The 12,194-nt window shown below is 34.5% G+C and overlaps 5 protein-coding genes across 5 annotated transcripts; 2 read left to right on the top strand and 3 right to left on the bottom strand.

Moving 5' to 3' along the window:
• Window positions 1–1,029: 1,029 nt before the first annotated feature.
• On the top strand, window positions 1,030–1,530 carry LOC113374310 (histone H1-III-like). Its single transcript, XM_026614424.1, has one exon. It carries the CDS (start codon window positions 1,082–1,084, stop codon window positions 1,445–1,447), a length of 366 nt encoding a protein of 121 aa, XP_026470209.1. The 5' UTR covers window positions 1,030–1,081; the 3' UTR covers window positions 1,448–1,530.
• A 1,114-nt stretch (window positions 1,531–2,644) lies between these two features.
• Window positions 2,645–3,070, bottom strand: LOC113374307 (histone H3-like). Its single transcript, XM_026614422.1, has 2 exons — window positions 2,933–3,070; window positions 2,645–2,876 (listed from the first exon to the last, which is right to left on the bottom strand). The coding sequence occupies exons 1-2, from the start codon at window positions 3,068–3,070 to the stop codon at window positions 2,661–2,663; spliced, it is 354 nt and encodes a 117-aa protein (XP_026470207.1). The 3' UTR covers window positions 2,645–2,660.
• Window positions 3,071–3,332: 262 nt separating this feature from the next.
• LOC113374308 (histone H4-like) lies at window positions 3,333–3,706 on the top strand. The gene is given in 2 exon segments (XM_026614423.1): window positions 3,333–3,374; window positions 3,376–3,706. Coding segments are annotated over 2 exon segments (312 nt in total). The 5' UTR covers window positions 3,333–3,347; the 3' UTR covers window positions 3,661–3,706.
• Window positions 3,707–4,552: 846 nt separating this feature from the next.
• On the bottom strand, window positions 4,553–4,930 carry LOC113374311 (histone H2B-like). Its single transcript, XM_026614425.1, has one exon. It carries the CDS (start codon window positions 4,928–4,930, stop codon window positions 4,553–4,555), a length of 378 nt encoding a protein of 125 aa, XP_026470210.1.
• Window positions 4,931–6,713: 1,783 nt separating this feature from the next.
• On the bottom strand, window positions 6,714–7,212 carry LOC113374306 (histone H2A). Its single transcript, XM_026614421.1, has one exon. The coding sequence runs from the start codon at window positions 7,128–7,130 to the stop codon at window positions 6,756–6,758; it is 375 nt and encodes a 124-aa protein (XP_026470206.1). The 5' UTR covers window positions 7,131–7,212; the 3' UTR covers window positions 6,714–6,755.
• Between the last annotated feature and the right edge of the window lie 4,982 nt (window positions 7,213–12,194).

Consider the following 12,194-nt stretch of genomic DNA (forward strand, 5'->3'; position numbering starts at 1 on the left):
GTGAATTAAAAAAAAAAAAAAAAATAAATATTATATTATTATTAATGACTAATTATTATACATTCGATTTATTTTAATAAAATATAATATGATAGAAATATTATGATTTACAGAAATAAACGTTTGTGAATTTTTGACTCAAGTTATTTCAGAAACAACAGTACAATTGTTTACTGTTTTGTATTTTATCGTTCTTTTGAAAACTACGAATGAAATAATTAATTATAACGATAATATTATTTTATTAGATACTATGCAAAAAGAGATAGATAGCACAACTTCTTGAACTTGATGCACGACGCGACATAATGTTTTTACACAAATGATTTCTAACCGAATTTATGCGTTGGTGTATTGATAGTGTATTACATCGTAAATATAATTAATTATTTCATACAAATAATATTTTATTTTAATAAAATATTATATTCGTTATTAATCAAATCGTTTCGATTAGCTATTGTTCAGTATAGATTCATAGAGTACTCAAATGAATGTTCAATGACAGTTTATGAACATTATGATACTATTATGAATAAAAATTACAAAAACTGTCTAGGATATTATAAGTATAATTACATCGCATCAAAATATAACATATCTCAATGCTCATAAAATGCGATAACGATTTTGTTGAAACGCACTATTGAGTGCAGAATTATTTGAATATAATTAGCGATTATTTTAGAAAAAACTAACCGTTGAAATAAATCATGCTTTTGATGATATGGTGGGGAGGAATTGGCTATCATGGAAATCCATTGTTTTATGCGAATTATAGAATAAAAGCGCTGGATTTAATTTTTACAAATAATTTACATTTTGTAAAATTTTCAAATATTATTGTTTTCTCCTCGGTCCTACACTTTTCGAATATAGTTTTTGGCCACGCCCCTAACATATTAAACCAATCACGTGTTAGATTTACATTTTAACCTACGATTTTTACTATAATGTCAGATAACGCTTTATCTACGTCGCCGGCGGCAACCGCTGCGCCAGCGACAGCATCGCCGAAAAAGGGCAAGACTGCGGCTGTTAAAAAACGCGAGTGAAGCCGTCCCATCCTCCTACATCTGAAATGGTAAACAACGCTATTAAAAGTCTGAAAGAACGCGGCGGATCGTCGCTGCAGGCGATTAAGAAATATATGTCGGCCAATTATAAAATCGACGCCGAGAAAATGTCAACGTTCATTAAAAAGTATTTAAAGTCAGCTGTTCAAGCGGGCACACTGATTCAAACAAAAGGCAAAGGTGCTTCGGGTTCGTTCAAACTTGCCGCGAACGCTAAACAGAGCGGCGGCGAAAGCGGTGTTTCGGCTGGAAAAGCCAGGACCGCTAAGACGCCAGCGGCAAAAGCAAAATCGAAGACAGCAAAGTCGAAGGGCGCCGCCAAACCTGCTTCGTCCCTAAAAAGAAGTCTGCATCCGCAGCGGGCACATTAAAAAAGTCGTCGGCGAAACCTAAGACGACAGTCGATAAGAAGAAGACCATTCAGGGTAAGTCGACGAAAGCCTCATCGGCCAAGGCAACGGCAACGAGAAAAAACGAAGAAAACCGTCAAGACCGCAGCCGCAAAGAAACCTAAATCGCCAAAGAAGACATCAAAAAGTAGCCAAACCTTGAAAAAAGCGTCACCGAAAAAGAAGTGAAAACATTTCATTATCTTTTTACACAACAGCAAACGAAATGTTTGCACAAAGTCCTTTCAGGACTAACAATAAATTTTTATCAAAGAACATTATTATTTTACTTATATATATCTTATCATCTTATATTATAGCCTTTTCGTGGACTTCGGAAAAAATTTTAATAAAATATTTGTAACAGGAGCGCAGCAACGCTCGCTGTGTTCCTCGCCGCCGCCGTGTTGTGTCATTGACGAAATTTAAAAGTCAAAGTCTTTTCAATTTTCAATTTCGTCTTTGGTAGGGAGTTGTTCAATATCAATCGCTGAATTTATTTATTTATTTATTATTTTTTTTTAAATAATTTATATGAATAAATTATCTTAATCAATGAAATATAATCAATAATTTATAATAAAGTTTTATATATCACTTTAAATAAATCAAACTATACATAGAACGGCAACTTCATAATAATTAAATTCATAATTTTTTCTAATTTTTTTTTATATAAATAATAAGTAAATGGAAATTAATTAATGAAATAAAATATAATCATTAATAATTATGAAGTTTCAATCTTTTTTTCATATCGTATTCGAAAAAGAAAAATTTTATATAACTTTAAATAACTATATATGAAATTAAAAAATATACAATCAAAAAAAAAATATTTATATATATAAATATATATAATATAATATATATAATATAAAATTCTATCATCAGAACGGCAACTCGCCCATATTAATTAAATTTAGAATTTTTAAAGAAGCTTTCAGAAATTCATGACGAATTTTACAAATTCAACTATAATATTTTTAAACTTAACACAACAACACATATTCAACAAGTCAAATCATGTGTGTTGTCAATAATTTCAATTAAAAAAAAAATCAATAAAAATTTCTAACGTATCGATGGAATAATTCTGCAAAATAAAATAATTTGAAAAAATAATAAAAGTTCTTTTAATTGATCATTTGGTGGTCCTGAAAAGGACCGATTTGTTTTATAGGACGACAGGCGTCTAAGCGCGTTCTCCTCGAATACGCCGAGCTAGTTGAATATCCTTGGGCATGATGGTTACGCGCTTGGCGTGGATCGCGCACAAGTTGTATCTTCGAAACAGGCCAACCAAATAGGCCTCGCTAGCTTCCTGCAATGCCATGACGGCGGAGCTCTGAAAACGCAGATCGGTCTTGAAGTCCTGAGCGATCTCGCGCACTAGACGTTGGAACGGCAACTTTCGTATGAGAAGCTCGGTGCTCTTCTGGTACGACGGATCTCACGCAGAGCTACGGTGCCAGGCCGATAACGATGCGGCTTCTTCATACCGCCGGTCGCCGGCGCGCTCTTGCGAGCCGCTTTCGTTGCAAGCTGCTGCCGGGGCGCCTTGCCACCGGTGGACTTGCGAGCTGTCTGCTTCGTACGGGCCATTATAACTCCTAGATTTCGTTTCGAGAACCTTCTCGTTTGACGATCGTTTTGATACTGACGCGTCCGGCTCGAATATTATGATCAAAATACATTACGAATGTCCGATGCTGTGCTCGGCTGTCATTGGTCGGCGCCGAATGCTCGCATAGCTATGATGGGCGTGGCCTAGCGAGCTCAAACTTTTCAATAATTTCGCTCGTTGGAATTCAGTCGTTATTCAGACTTCGAGCTGTTAACATCAATTTGTAAATTTATCCCGACTGCGATATATTGAAAAATGACCGGCCGTGGCAAAGGTGGTAAGGGGACTCGGAAAGGGTGGCGCTAAGCGACACAGGAAAGTTCTTCGCGATAATATCCAAGGTATTACAAAGCCGGCTATACGTCGTCTTGCTCGCCGTGGCGGCGTCAAGCGTATCTCGGGTCTAATCTACGAAGAGACCCGCGGTGTTCTGAAAGTGTTTCTCGAGAACGTTATCCGCGATGCAGTCACATACACCGAGCACGCCAAGAGGAAGACCGTAACCGCTATGGATGTCGTATATGCGCTCAAACGTCAGGGTCGTACACTGTACGGTTTCGGCGGTTAAATTGATCAACGGACGCAGTCATTTCTTATAAATACAAAACAAAAAAGAGCCCTTTTAAGGGCTTGTCAAATATAATTAAAAGATCAAGTAATATATTTTACAATTTACGTACAGGCTTTATTTGATTTTATATGAAATTTGTTTATTTTCTTGCAGAATAACTTGCTTGGTAATATTATTGATAATATTATCAAATTGGAAAGCCCTTCGAATATGTTTTAAAGAAAGTATTAATTAATAATATTTTTACTATTTTTTCGTATTGACTTTTTATATGCAATTGATTCTTTTCTTACATGGGGGGGCTACAATTAATAGAAAATAGAAGCCCTTTTAGTATTAGTATACTTTACAGTTAAGGGCTTCGAAAACGGCTTGAATTGAAGGAGCTCAATTAAATGAATGAATTTATTAAATTTTGCATATTATTTAAATTTATATAATATGTAATAAATATTTTATATATTTAAATAATAAAATTTTTAAAATATTTACGACAATAATTTTATTTTTACGAAAATATTTAAATTGCGATTTTTTTTAATATAAATATATTTTATAATAAATAAAATAAACTTAAACTTATTAACTAATTGAAAAACTAAAGTTTTAAATTGAATTGAATATTCAATCATTAATTTTTATCATATTGAAAAATATAGAAATTGAACATTATTTATAATATAAATTAATAATAACGATCTCTAATAGATATCTGATCAAAATTTATTGAAAATCCTAATAAAATATCATTAGTGTCAGGTTATTTTATTTTATCTATAAAACCAATGTAAAAATTATAAAGTTCTTTTGTAAAATATTTGTGGGCCCTGAGAAGGGCCTTTGTTATTGTCGACAGAACATATAAGTGGCATCACAAATCTTCATCATTTTATTTCGAGCTGGTGTACTTGGTTACGGCCTTAGTACCTTCGCTGACGGCGTGTTTGGCCAACTCGCAACTCGCCTGGTAGCAATAGCCGGACTGCTGTCTGAATTTCCCGACTAGTGATTGTAGAGCGTTTGTTGTAGTGAGCCAAACGCGATGCTCGGCCGCTATACGCTCGAAGATATCATTCACAAAGCTGTTCATGATGCTCATCGCCTTGCTCGAAATGCCCGTGTCAGGATGGACTTGTTTCAAGACTTTGTAAATATAAATGGCATAGCTCTCCTTGCGCTTACGTTTCTTCTTCTTGTCGCCCTTTGAAATATTTTTCTGGGCTTTGCCTGCTTTCTTAGCCGCTTTACCGCTGCTTTTCGGTGGCATGTCTGATGTTTACTAGTACACTGACTGATACGAAATGAGTCGTGCCGACGCTCCGTTTTCGTACTGCTTCAACGTTTTGACTGAAGCCGTAACAACGTACGTAGGCAAGGGAGGGGCGTGTCTACAAAAAAATGGGCGTGTGCTTGCAACGCTCAAAAACTTTGTTCGTACGAAAGATGCAGAATAAAATCACGAATAAAATGATATATAAATCGTTATGTGTGTTCATATAATTTTTTCGAGATTATCTAATTTTTCTTAAATTTTAAGGAAAAATATGTAAAATAATACCTAAATATACAAAATTTATATTCGACAATAGTAAAATTTCATAATAATTCATTATAACTTTATAATAATACTATATAATTTTATAACAATTCATTTATTTATGATTATTAATAAATTTTGTACGATAATTATTAGTAAATCTTTCCACGATCACTAAGCCACGCCCTTTTTTAAAAAACACGCGTCAAAATTAACTATAATATATTATTTGTTTATGCATAATCATTATTTTATTCTCCTTGTCGAGACTAACAAAATGCTATAAGGTATTATGATATTGACATTGATATCTAGCGTAAATGTTTGTTGAAACATTTAGGCCACTATACAGGTAAGTTCCTAAACACGACGACCGTGAATAACCGCTCGTTCGAGGGTCAGAAAACATGCGAGATTTTAGCCTGAATTGCGAATGTTATAAAAATCAAATCATTAACAAACCCTACAATTTTTTTTTTTAAATATACAAATTCTATAATCGATATTAGTGAAATTCAATAATAATTGATAACATAATAACATATAAATGTGTTAATATTTGATAATAAAACAAGAATTATTTATTTGGTTTTAAAATCACTACAAAAATTAATATACTTATATAGATTTTTTTTTATATTTATTTTAAATGTTTTATAACAACGTAACTAATAAATAAAGTTATTATTTTGTACATTTATTTATGATTATTAATAAATTTTGTACGATAATTATTAGTAAAACTTTCCACGATCACTAAGCCACGCCCCTTTTTAAAAACACGCGTCAAAATTCACTATAACATTATTATTTTCTTTATGAATAATTATTATTTTATTCTTCTCGTCGAGACTAACAAATTGCTATAAGGTATTATGGTATTGACATTGATATCTAGCGTAAATGCTTGCTGAAACATTTAGGCCACTATACAGCGGCAGTTCCTAAACACGACGACCGTGAATAACCGTTTGCTCGAGGGTCAGAAAACATGCGAGATTTTAGCCTGAATTGCGAATGTTATAAAAATCAAATCATTAACAAACCCTACAATTTTTTTTTTTAAATATACAAATTCTATAATCGATATTAGTGAAATTCAATAATAATTGATAACATAATAACATATAAATGTGCTAATATTCGATAATAAAACAAGAATTATTTATTTGATGTTGAAATCACTACAAAAATTAATATACTTATATAGATTTTTTTTATATTCATTTTAAATGATTTATAACAACGTAACTAATAAATAAAGTTATTATTTCGTACATTTATAACCTTAAATATTCTTTGATTCATTCAAACAAATGTTGTTATTTATATTTATTTAAATAAAAATATCTAAAATCAATTGAATTATATACCGAATGTTATGATAAAAAAATTAAAATAAATTAAAATGAGTATTGAATAGTAAATTAAATAGTATTATAAATAAAATAGTAAATAATAAATAAATAGTAAAATAATATATGTTCATTTTTTGAATAAAGTTGTTCGTCCTGAGAAGGACGGTTTTATGTCAATTTGCGACAATAAAAGAAATTTAAGCTTTCTTTTCTGTCTTCTTTGGCAAAAGCACAGCTTGTATGTTCGGCAATACACCGCCCTGAGCAATCGTAACACCCGATAACAGTTTGTTGAGTTCCTCGTCATTGCGGATGGCCAGTTGCAAATGACGCGGAATTATTCTGGTCTTCTTGTTGTCGCGAGCCGCATTGCCGGCTAACTCGAGAACTTCGGCGGCCAGATATTCCATGACTGCAGCGAGGTAGACGGGTGCACCAGCGCCGACACGCTCGGCATAGTTGCCTTTGCGTAGCAAACGATGAATACGACCGACTGGAAACTGAAGACCGGCACGGTTAGACCGTGACTTAGCCTTTCCCTTGACTTTACCGCCTTTGCCTCGACCAGACATGTTTACAGGTTCGTGTTCAAACTGAGAATGATATCAAAGTTCTCGAACGGGCCCGTATAGATTTCTGAGCGTTGCAAGCACACGCCCATTTTTTTGTAGACACGCCCCTCCCTTGCCTACGTACGTTGTTACGGCTTCAGTCAAAACGTTGAAGCAGTACGAAAACGGAGCGTCGGCACGACTCATTTTGATTTTTGGTTTTCATTGATTGGGTCATTTGATTTTCGTATCGATTGATTGATGGATGATGATAAGTGAATAAGTGAAGTGAGATAAGTGAAGTGAAGTGAAATAAAAAGTGATAAAGTGAAGTGAATAAGTGTGATTTTGCGATGATGATCTGAAATTCTCAAGCACTGGATTTTAGTACGTTACCACAAAATGGGGCGCACTAAAAAGTACCAATTCCATAAGAGGAAGTACTCTGTTGAAGAACTTCGGCAAATACTAAACTCTAACGACAGCATCGACGATATAACCGGAGTGAAACTTTCAAACAGATTTGAACCACTATCAAGCACAGACACGGATACAGAACCCGATGAGTTGATGGAAACCGCAAATGAGATAAATAAGAAACGAGCTCGGGAAAATCCGAAGAAAAAATAAGGAAGAAAACTGCGCTTTCCCCAAAGGCAAGTACATCTAAAAATGATCCTAAGAATTAGACAGGAAAATGCCAACTGTGATTATCAAGAGCGAAATACCTCACCATGTGTTAAAAACAATTAAATCTAATATAAAAAAGGATTTGTCAATTCAATATATAAGTAAAAATCACCTGAGAGTAAATACCTACACAACCACAGATAATGAATATCTGCTTAAATACCTACGAGATAATAAATACAATTTTTTCACACACGGAGATAAGAAGGAAACAAATAAGAAAATTGTACTAAGGGGGATAGACCCAAACATAGATATAGAAGACATTAAAGAAGATCTACAAAACAAGGAAATTAACGTGAGCAAAATAATACAAATGTCCAAGAAAGTAGAAGGAAACATTTCATATAAGTTACCGATCTATATTGTAGTCCTAACCCCACAGCAAGATATTGGCAAAGTGACGGAAGTGCGCCACATCTTGGGATATATAGTAAAATGGGAGAAACTACATGCTTCAGAAAGATTATTGCAATGCTACAATTGCCAAAACTTTGGACACGCAGCCAGATACTGCAACCTAAAATACAGATGTGTTAAATGTAAAGAAGACCACGAACCAGGAAAATGCAGCAAGTCAAAAGAAGAAAAACCACAATGTGTAAACTGCGGGAATTTGCACCCCGCAAACTACAGAAACTGCCCCTTCTTAATTGAACTTAGAAATAAAATACGAAACAAACCTCTTAATCAAAATAAAGCGGTTGACGCACCTCCTCCGCCGAAACAAACCAAATCTTACAGCGAACTACTCAAAGAGACGGCGACTAATAACCAAAATAATGAAGAACGACAAGAAAACTCATCATCCACAAATAGCGACATTTTAATACAATGAAACAAATTCAAGATTTGCTATCTAAATTCGACCTAAGTAAAATAATAAGCAACATCCAAAAGTTTTGCCAAAGATCATGAACGCCAAAAATATTACTGACTTTATAATAATAGGTATGGAATTCTTCAACGCTACTTTTAAATAAATGGCCCGAAAAAATAACAGCATAAATATCATGACATGGAACAGCAATGGAATAAGAAACAAAACAAGTGAACTAACCTATATAATGAGAAAACACAACATACAAATTGTGTTATTGACCGAAACTCGACTAAACCCAAACATTAATTTTCACATTCCACAATACAAAATCTACCGCAATGACCGAGATGGAGCAAGTGGTGGTGGTACAGCAATATTAATACACGAGGATATAGTCCAAAATTCAACTCTAACACCTCAGCTAAACACCATAGAAGCGACAACAGCAAGTATTACAGTTAAAAATACAAAAATAATAGTAGCTGCAATTTACAAACGACCACAAAATACACTGGATACGAATGACTTAGAAACAGTCATGAACCTTAATCGACAAGTAATCATAGGGGGAGACATGAATGCACACCATCAACTTTGGAACTGTAAAAGAACAAATAGAGATGGGAGAAGCATACATGACATGATCTTCAGAAACCTACAAACATATAAAATTATATATCCAGAAGAACCAACATATTACCCAAGCGACGATAAAAAATCACCAAGCACAATAGATTTTTTCATAACGAAAAATATCCATACAAGGCAGCTCGCCAGAACAATATCCGAAACGGATTCCGACCACAACCCTGTCTATACAAAAATTTACGAAACACCAGAAAGATATACGGAGAGATCATATATAGTAAAATACAACTACAAAAAAGCAGACTGGACGCAATTTAAAGATGACGTAAGCAACCAGCTAGACTTAACGCAAACCATCCTGACAAGATGTGAAATAGATCAAGAAGTTAGAAAGCTTACTGAATTAATACAACACTCTATAAAGAAAAACATACCAAAAATAAATAAGCAAAGCTACGAACAACTACCCGAACACATTATAAAACTTATTCAAGTCAAAAACAGCATACGACGAAAATGGCAAAAACAACGTGTACCTGAATTAAAAGCATTACTAAACAGTTTGTGAGTGAAATCCAAAGACACATAAGAAAACATAAAAACGATATATGGAAACTGAAACTAGACAACATTAATAAAGACAGCACCAACTTATGGAAATTGACAAAAAACCGAACTCGGAAACGCAATGATATCCCACCACTACATTCAAGACACAATGGGGTAGTCTACTCAAACAAAGACAAAGCAGATGCTATAGCCGAAGTACTGGAAGAAACTCACCGGCAAAACCTTGATCTTGGGAACATACAACACGACCACAAGTGAACAAAACCGTACAACACAATAAACAACTGAATACACCTATCTGCAAAGTGACCCCGTTAGATGTCAAACAAAACATCAAAAATTAAAAAACTACAAAGCTCCTGGACTCGATAACATACAAAATATTGTACTGAAGAATCTACCACGTAAAGCATAATAAATTTCACAAAAATCATAAACGCCATGCTATCTCTTGAACACTACCCAGTAGAATGGAAAGCAGCCAAAACACTTCCTTTTCCAAAACCAGGTAAAAGCGACACATTTCCACAAAATTACAGACCTATTAGCTTACTACCGACTATGGGAAACTGGCAGAGAAAATAATACAAAAACAAATATTATATCACATAAAGAAGAAAAACGTTCTTCCAAAACACCAATATGGATTTAGGTCAGGACACGCAACCCAACATCCCATAAATATACTTACAGAAAAAACCATCCACGCTATGAACATGAAGAAACATACAGGCTTAGTAAGCTTAGATATACAGAAAGCTTTCGACACTGTATGGCATAATGGACTACTATACAAGCTGCAAAAAATAGAGCTACCAAGATATCTAATCAACATCATAAGGTCCTATCTTAAGAACAGAACCTTTAGAGTGTGTGTCAAAAACGAATTGTCAGACGAAAAAGCAATTGCAGCAGGCTTACCACAAGGATCTATTCTTGCACCACTACTTTTTAACATATACATGCATGATATACCTACCCACAAAAACACCCAAATCCTGCAATACGCAGACGACACAGCAATTTTTTCTGCAAGTGCTAAAATCGAAATTCTAACAAAGAAACTACAAGAACACTTATTACAAATCGACCACTACCTAGACACATGGAAACTAAAACTGAATACGCAAAAAACAGAAGCCATACTTTTCACTAACAAACAAAAACAAACCATTGACAAACAGAAAACCCTACAAATTGGAGCGGACAAAATCCCATGGGCTAATACAATCAAATATTTAGGTGTTATCTTTGACAAAAAATTATCGTTCAAAGAACACACAAAATACAGAAATAATCAAGCGTCTGCAGCGATAAATAGACTGCACTGTCTTCTCAACAACAGCAGCTACCTAAACAAGCAAAACAAAAGGCTACTCTATCTACTAATGATAAGACCTATATTGACATATGCAGGGCCGGCATGGACAAACACTTGTAAATACAACTACAACAAAAACTACAAAGGACCCAGAATAAATGCCTTAGACTGATAACAGGCAAAAACAGACAACAAAAAATAAATTTATTACTAATAAAGCACTTCATGAAGAAGCAAAAATACCTTACATCAAAGAGTTTATTGCTACCATCACGAAGAAGTTTTATATGGCAATAATAATCATAAAACCAAAATATTACAGACCTAGGCAAATTCACAAGGAAAAACTACTGGACAGACAAAAGATTACTCCCAAACTTCTAAACTTCAGAAGTTTGAGAAATATGAACAAACCGAAAATATTAGAAATGGTTTTATGAACCAGGAATATATTAATTAAATGAATAATAGACGACAGTAATACCACGTATTACAAACGTAATACATATTGTCAAGGAATACCACCAATAAATAATAACTCACAGCACGATATGTTTACCTTACACGAAACTGAAGCACGAGGGTTAAGAGGAAGAGGGAGAGAAGAATCATGGCAACGCTCAGAAATCTATACGGGCCCGTTCGAGAACTTTGATATCATTCTCAGTTTGAACACGAACCTGTAAACATGTCTGGTCGAGGCAAAGGCGGTAAAGTCAAGGGAAAGGCTAAGTCACGGTCTAACCGTGCCGGTTTCAGTTTCCAGTCGGTAGTATTCATCGTTTGCTACGCAAGGCAACTATGCCGAGCGTGTCGGCGCTGGTGCACCCGTATACCTCGCTGCAGTCATGGAATATCTGGCCGCCGAAGTTCTCGAGTTAGCCGGCAATGCGGCTCGCGACAACAAGAAGACCAGAATAATTCCGCGTCATTTGCAACTGGCCATCCGCAATGACGAGGAACTCACAAACTGTTATCGGGTGTTACGATTGCTCAGGGCGGTGTATTGCCGAACATACAAGCTGTGCTTTTGCCAAAGAAGACAGAAAAGAAAGCTTAAATTTCTTTTATTGTCGCAAATTGACATAAAACC

The sequence above is a fragment of the Ctenocephalides felis genome, unplaced genomic scaffold, assembly GCF_003426905.1.
Source record: "Ctenocephalides felis isolate EL2017-DRISC unplaced genomic scaffold, ASM342690v1 CF-g0.4_SCAFFOLD_01701, whole genome shotgun sequence".
NCBI lineage: Eukaryota > Metazoa > Arthropoda > Insecta > Siphonaptera > Pulicidae > Ctenocephalides > Ctenocephalides felis.

Coding starts and splice junctions, on each gene's coding strand:
- LOC113374307 (XM_026614422.1), bottom strand. CDS start 3,070: ATGGCCCGTACGAAGCAGACAGCTCGCAAGTCCACCGGTGGCAAGGCG. Junction 2,877..2,932: donor ATCGTTATCGGCCTGGCACC/GTAGCTCTGCGT, acceptor CTCATACGAAAG/TTGCCGTTCCAACGTCTAGT.
- LOC113374306 (XM_026614421.1), bottom strand. CDS start 7,130: ATGTCTGGTCGAGGCAAAGGCGGTAAAGTCAAGGGAAAGGCTAAGTCA.
- LOC113374311 (XM_026614425.1), bottom strand. CDS start 4,930: ATGCCACCGAAAAGCAGCGGTAAAGCGGCTAAGAAAGCAGGCAAAGCC.
- LOC113374310 (XM_026614424.1), top strand. CDS start 1,082: ATGGTAAACAACGCTATTAAAAGTCTGAAAGAACGCGGCGGATCGTCG.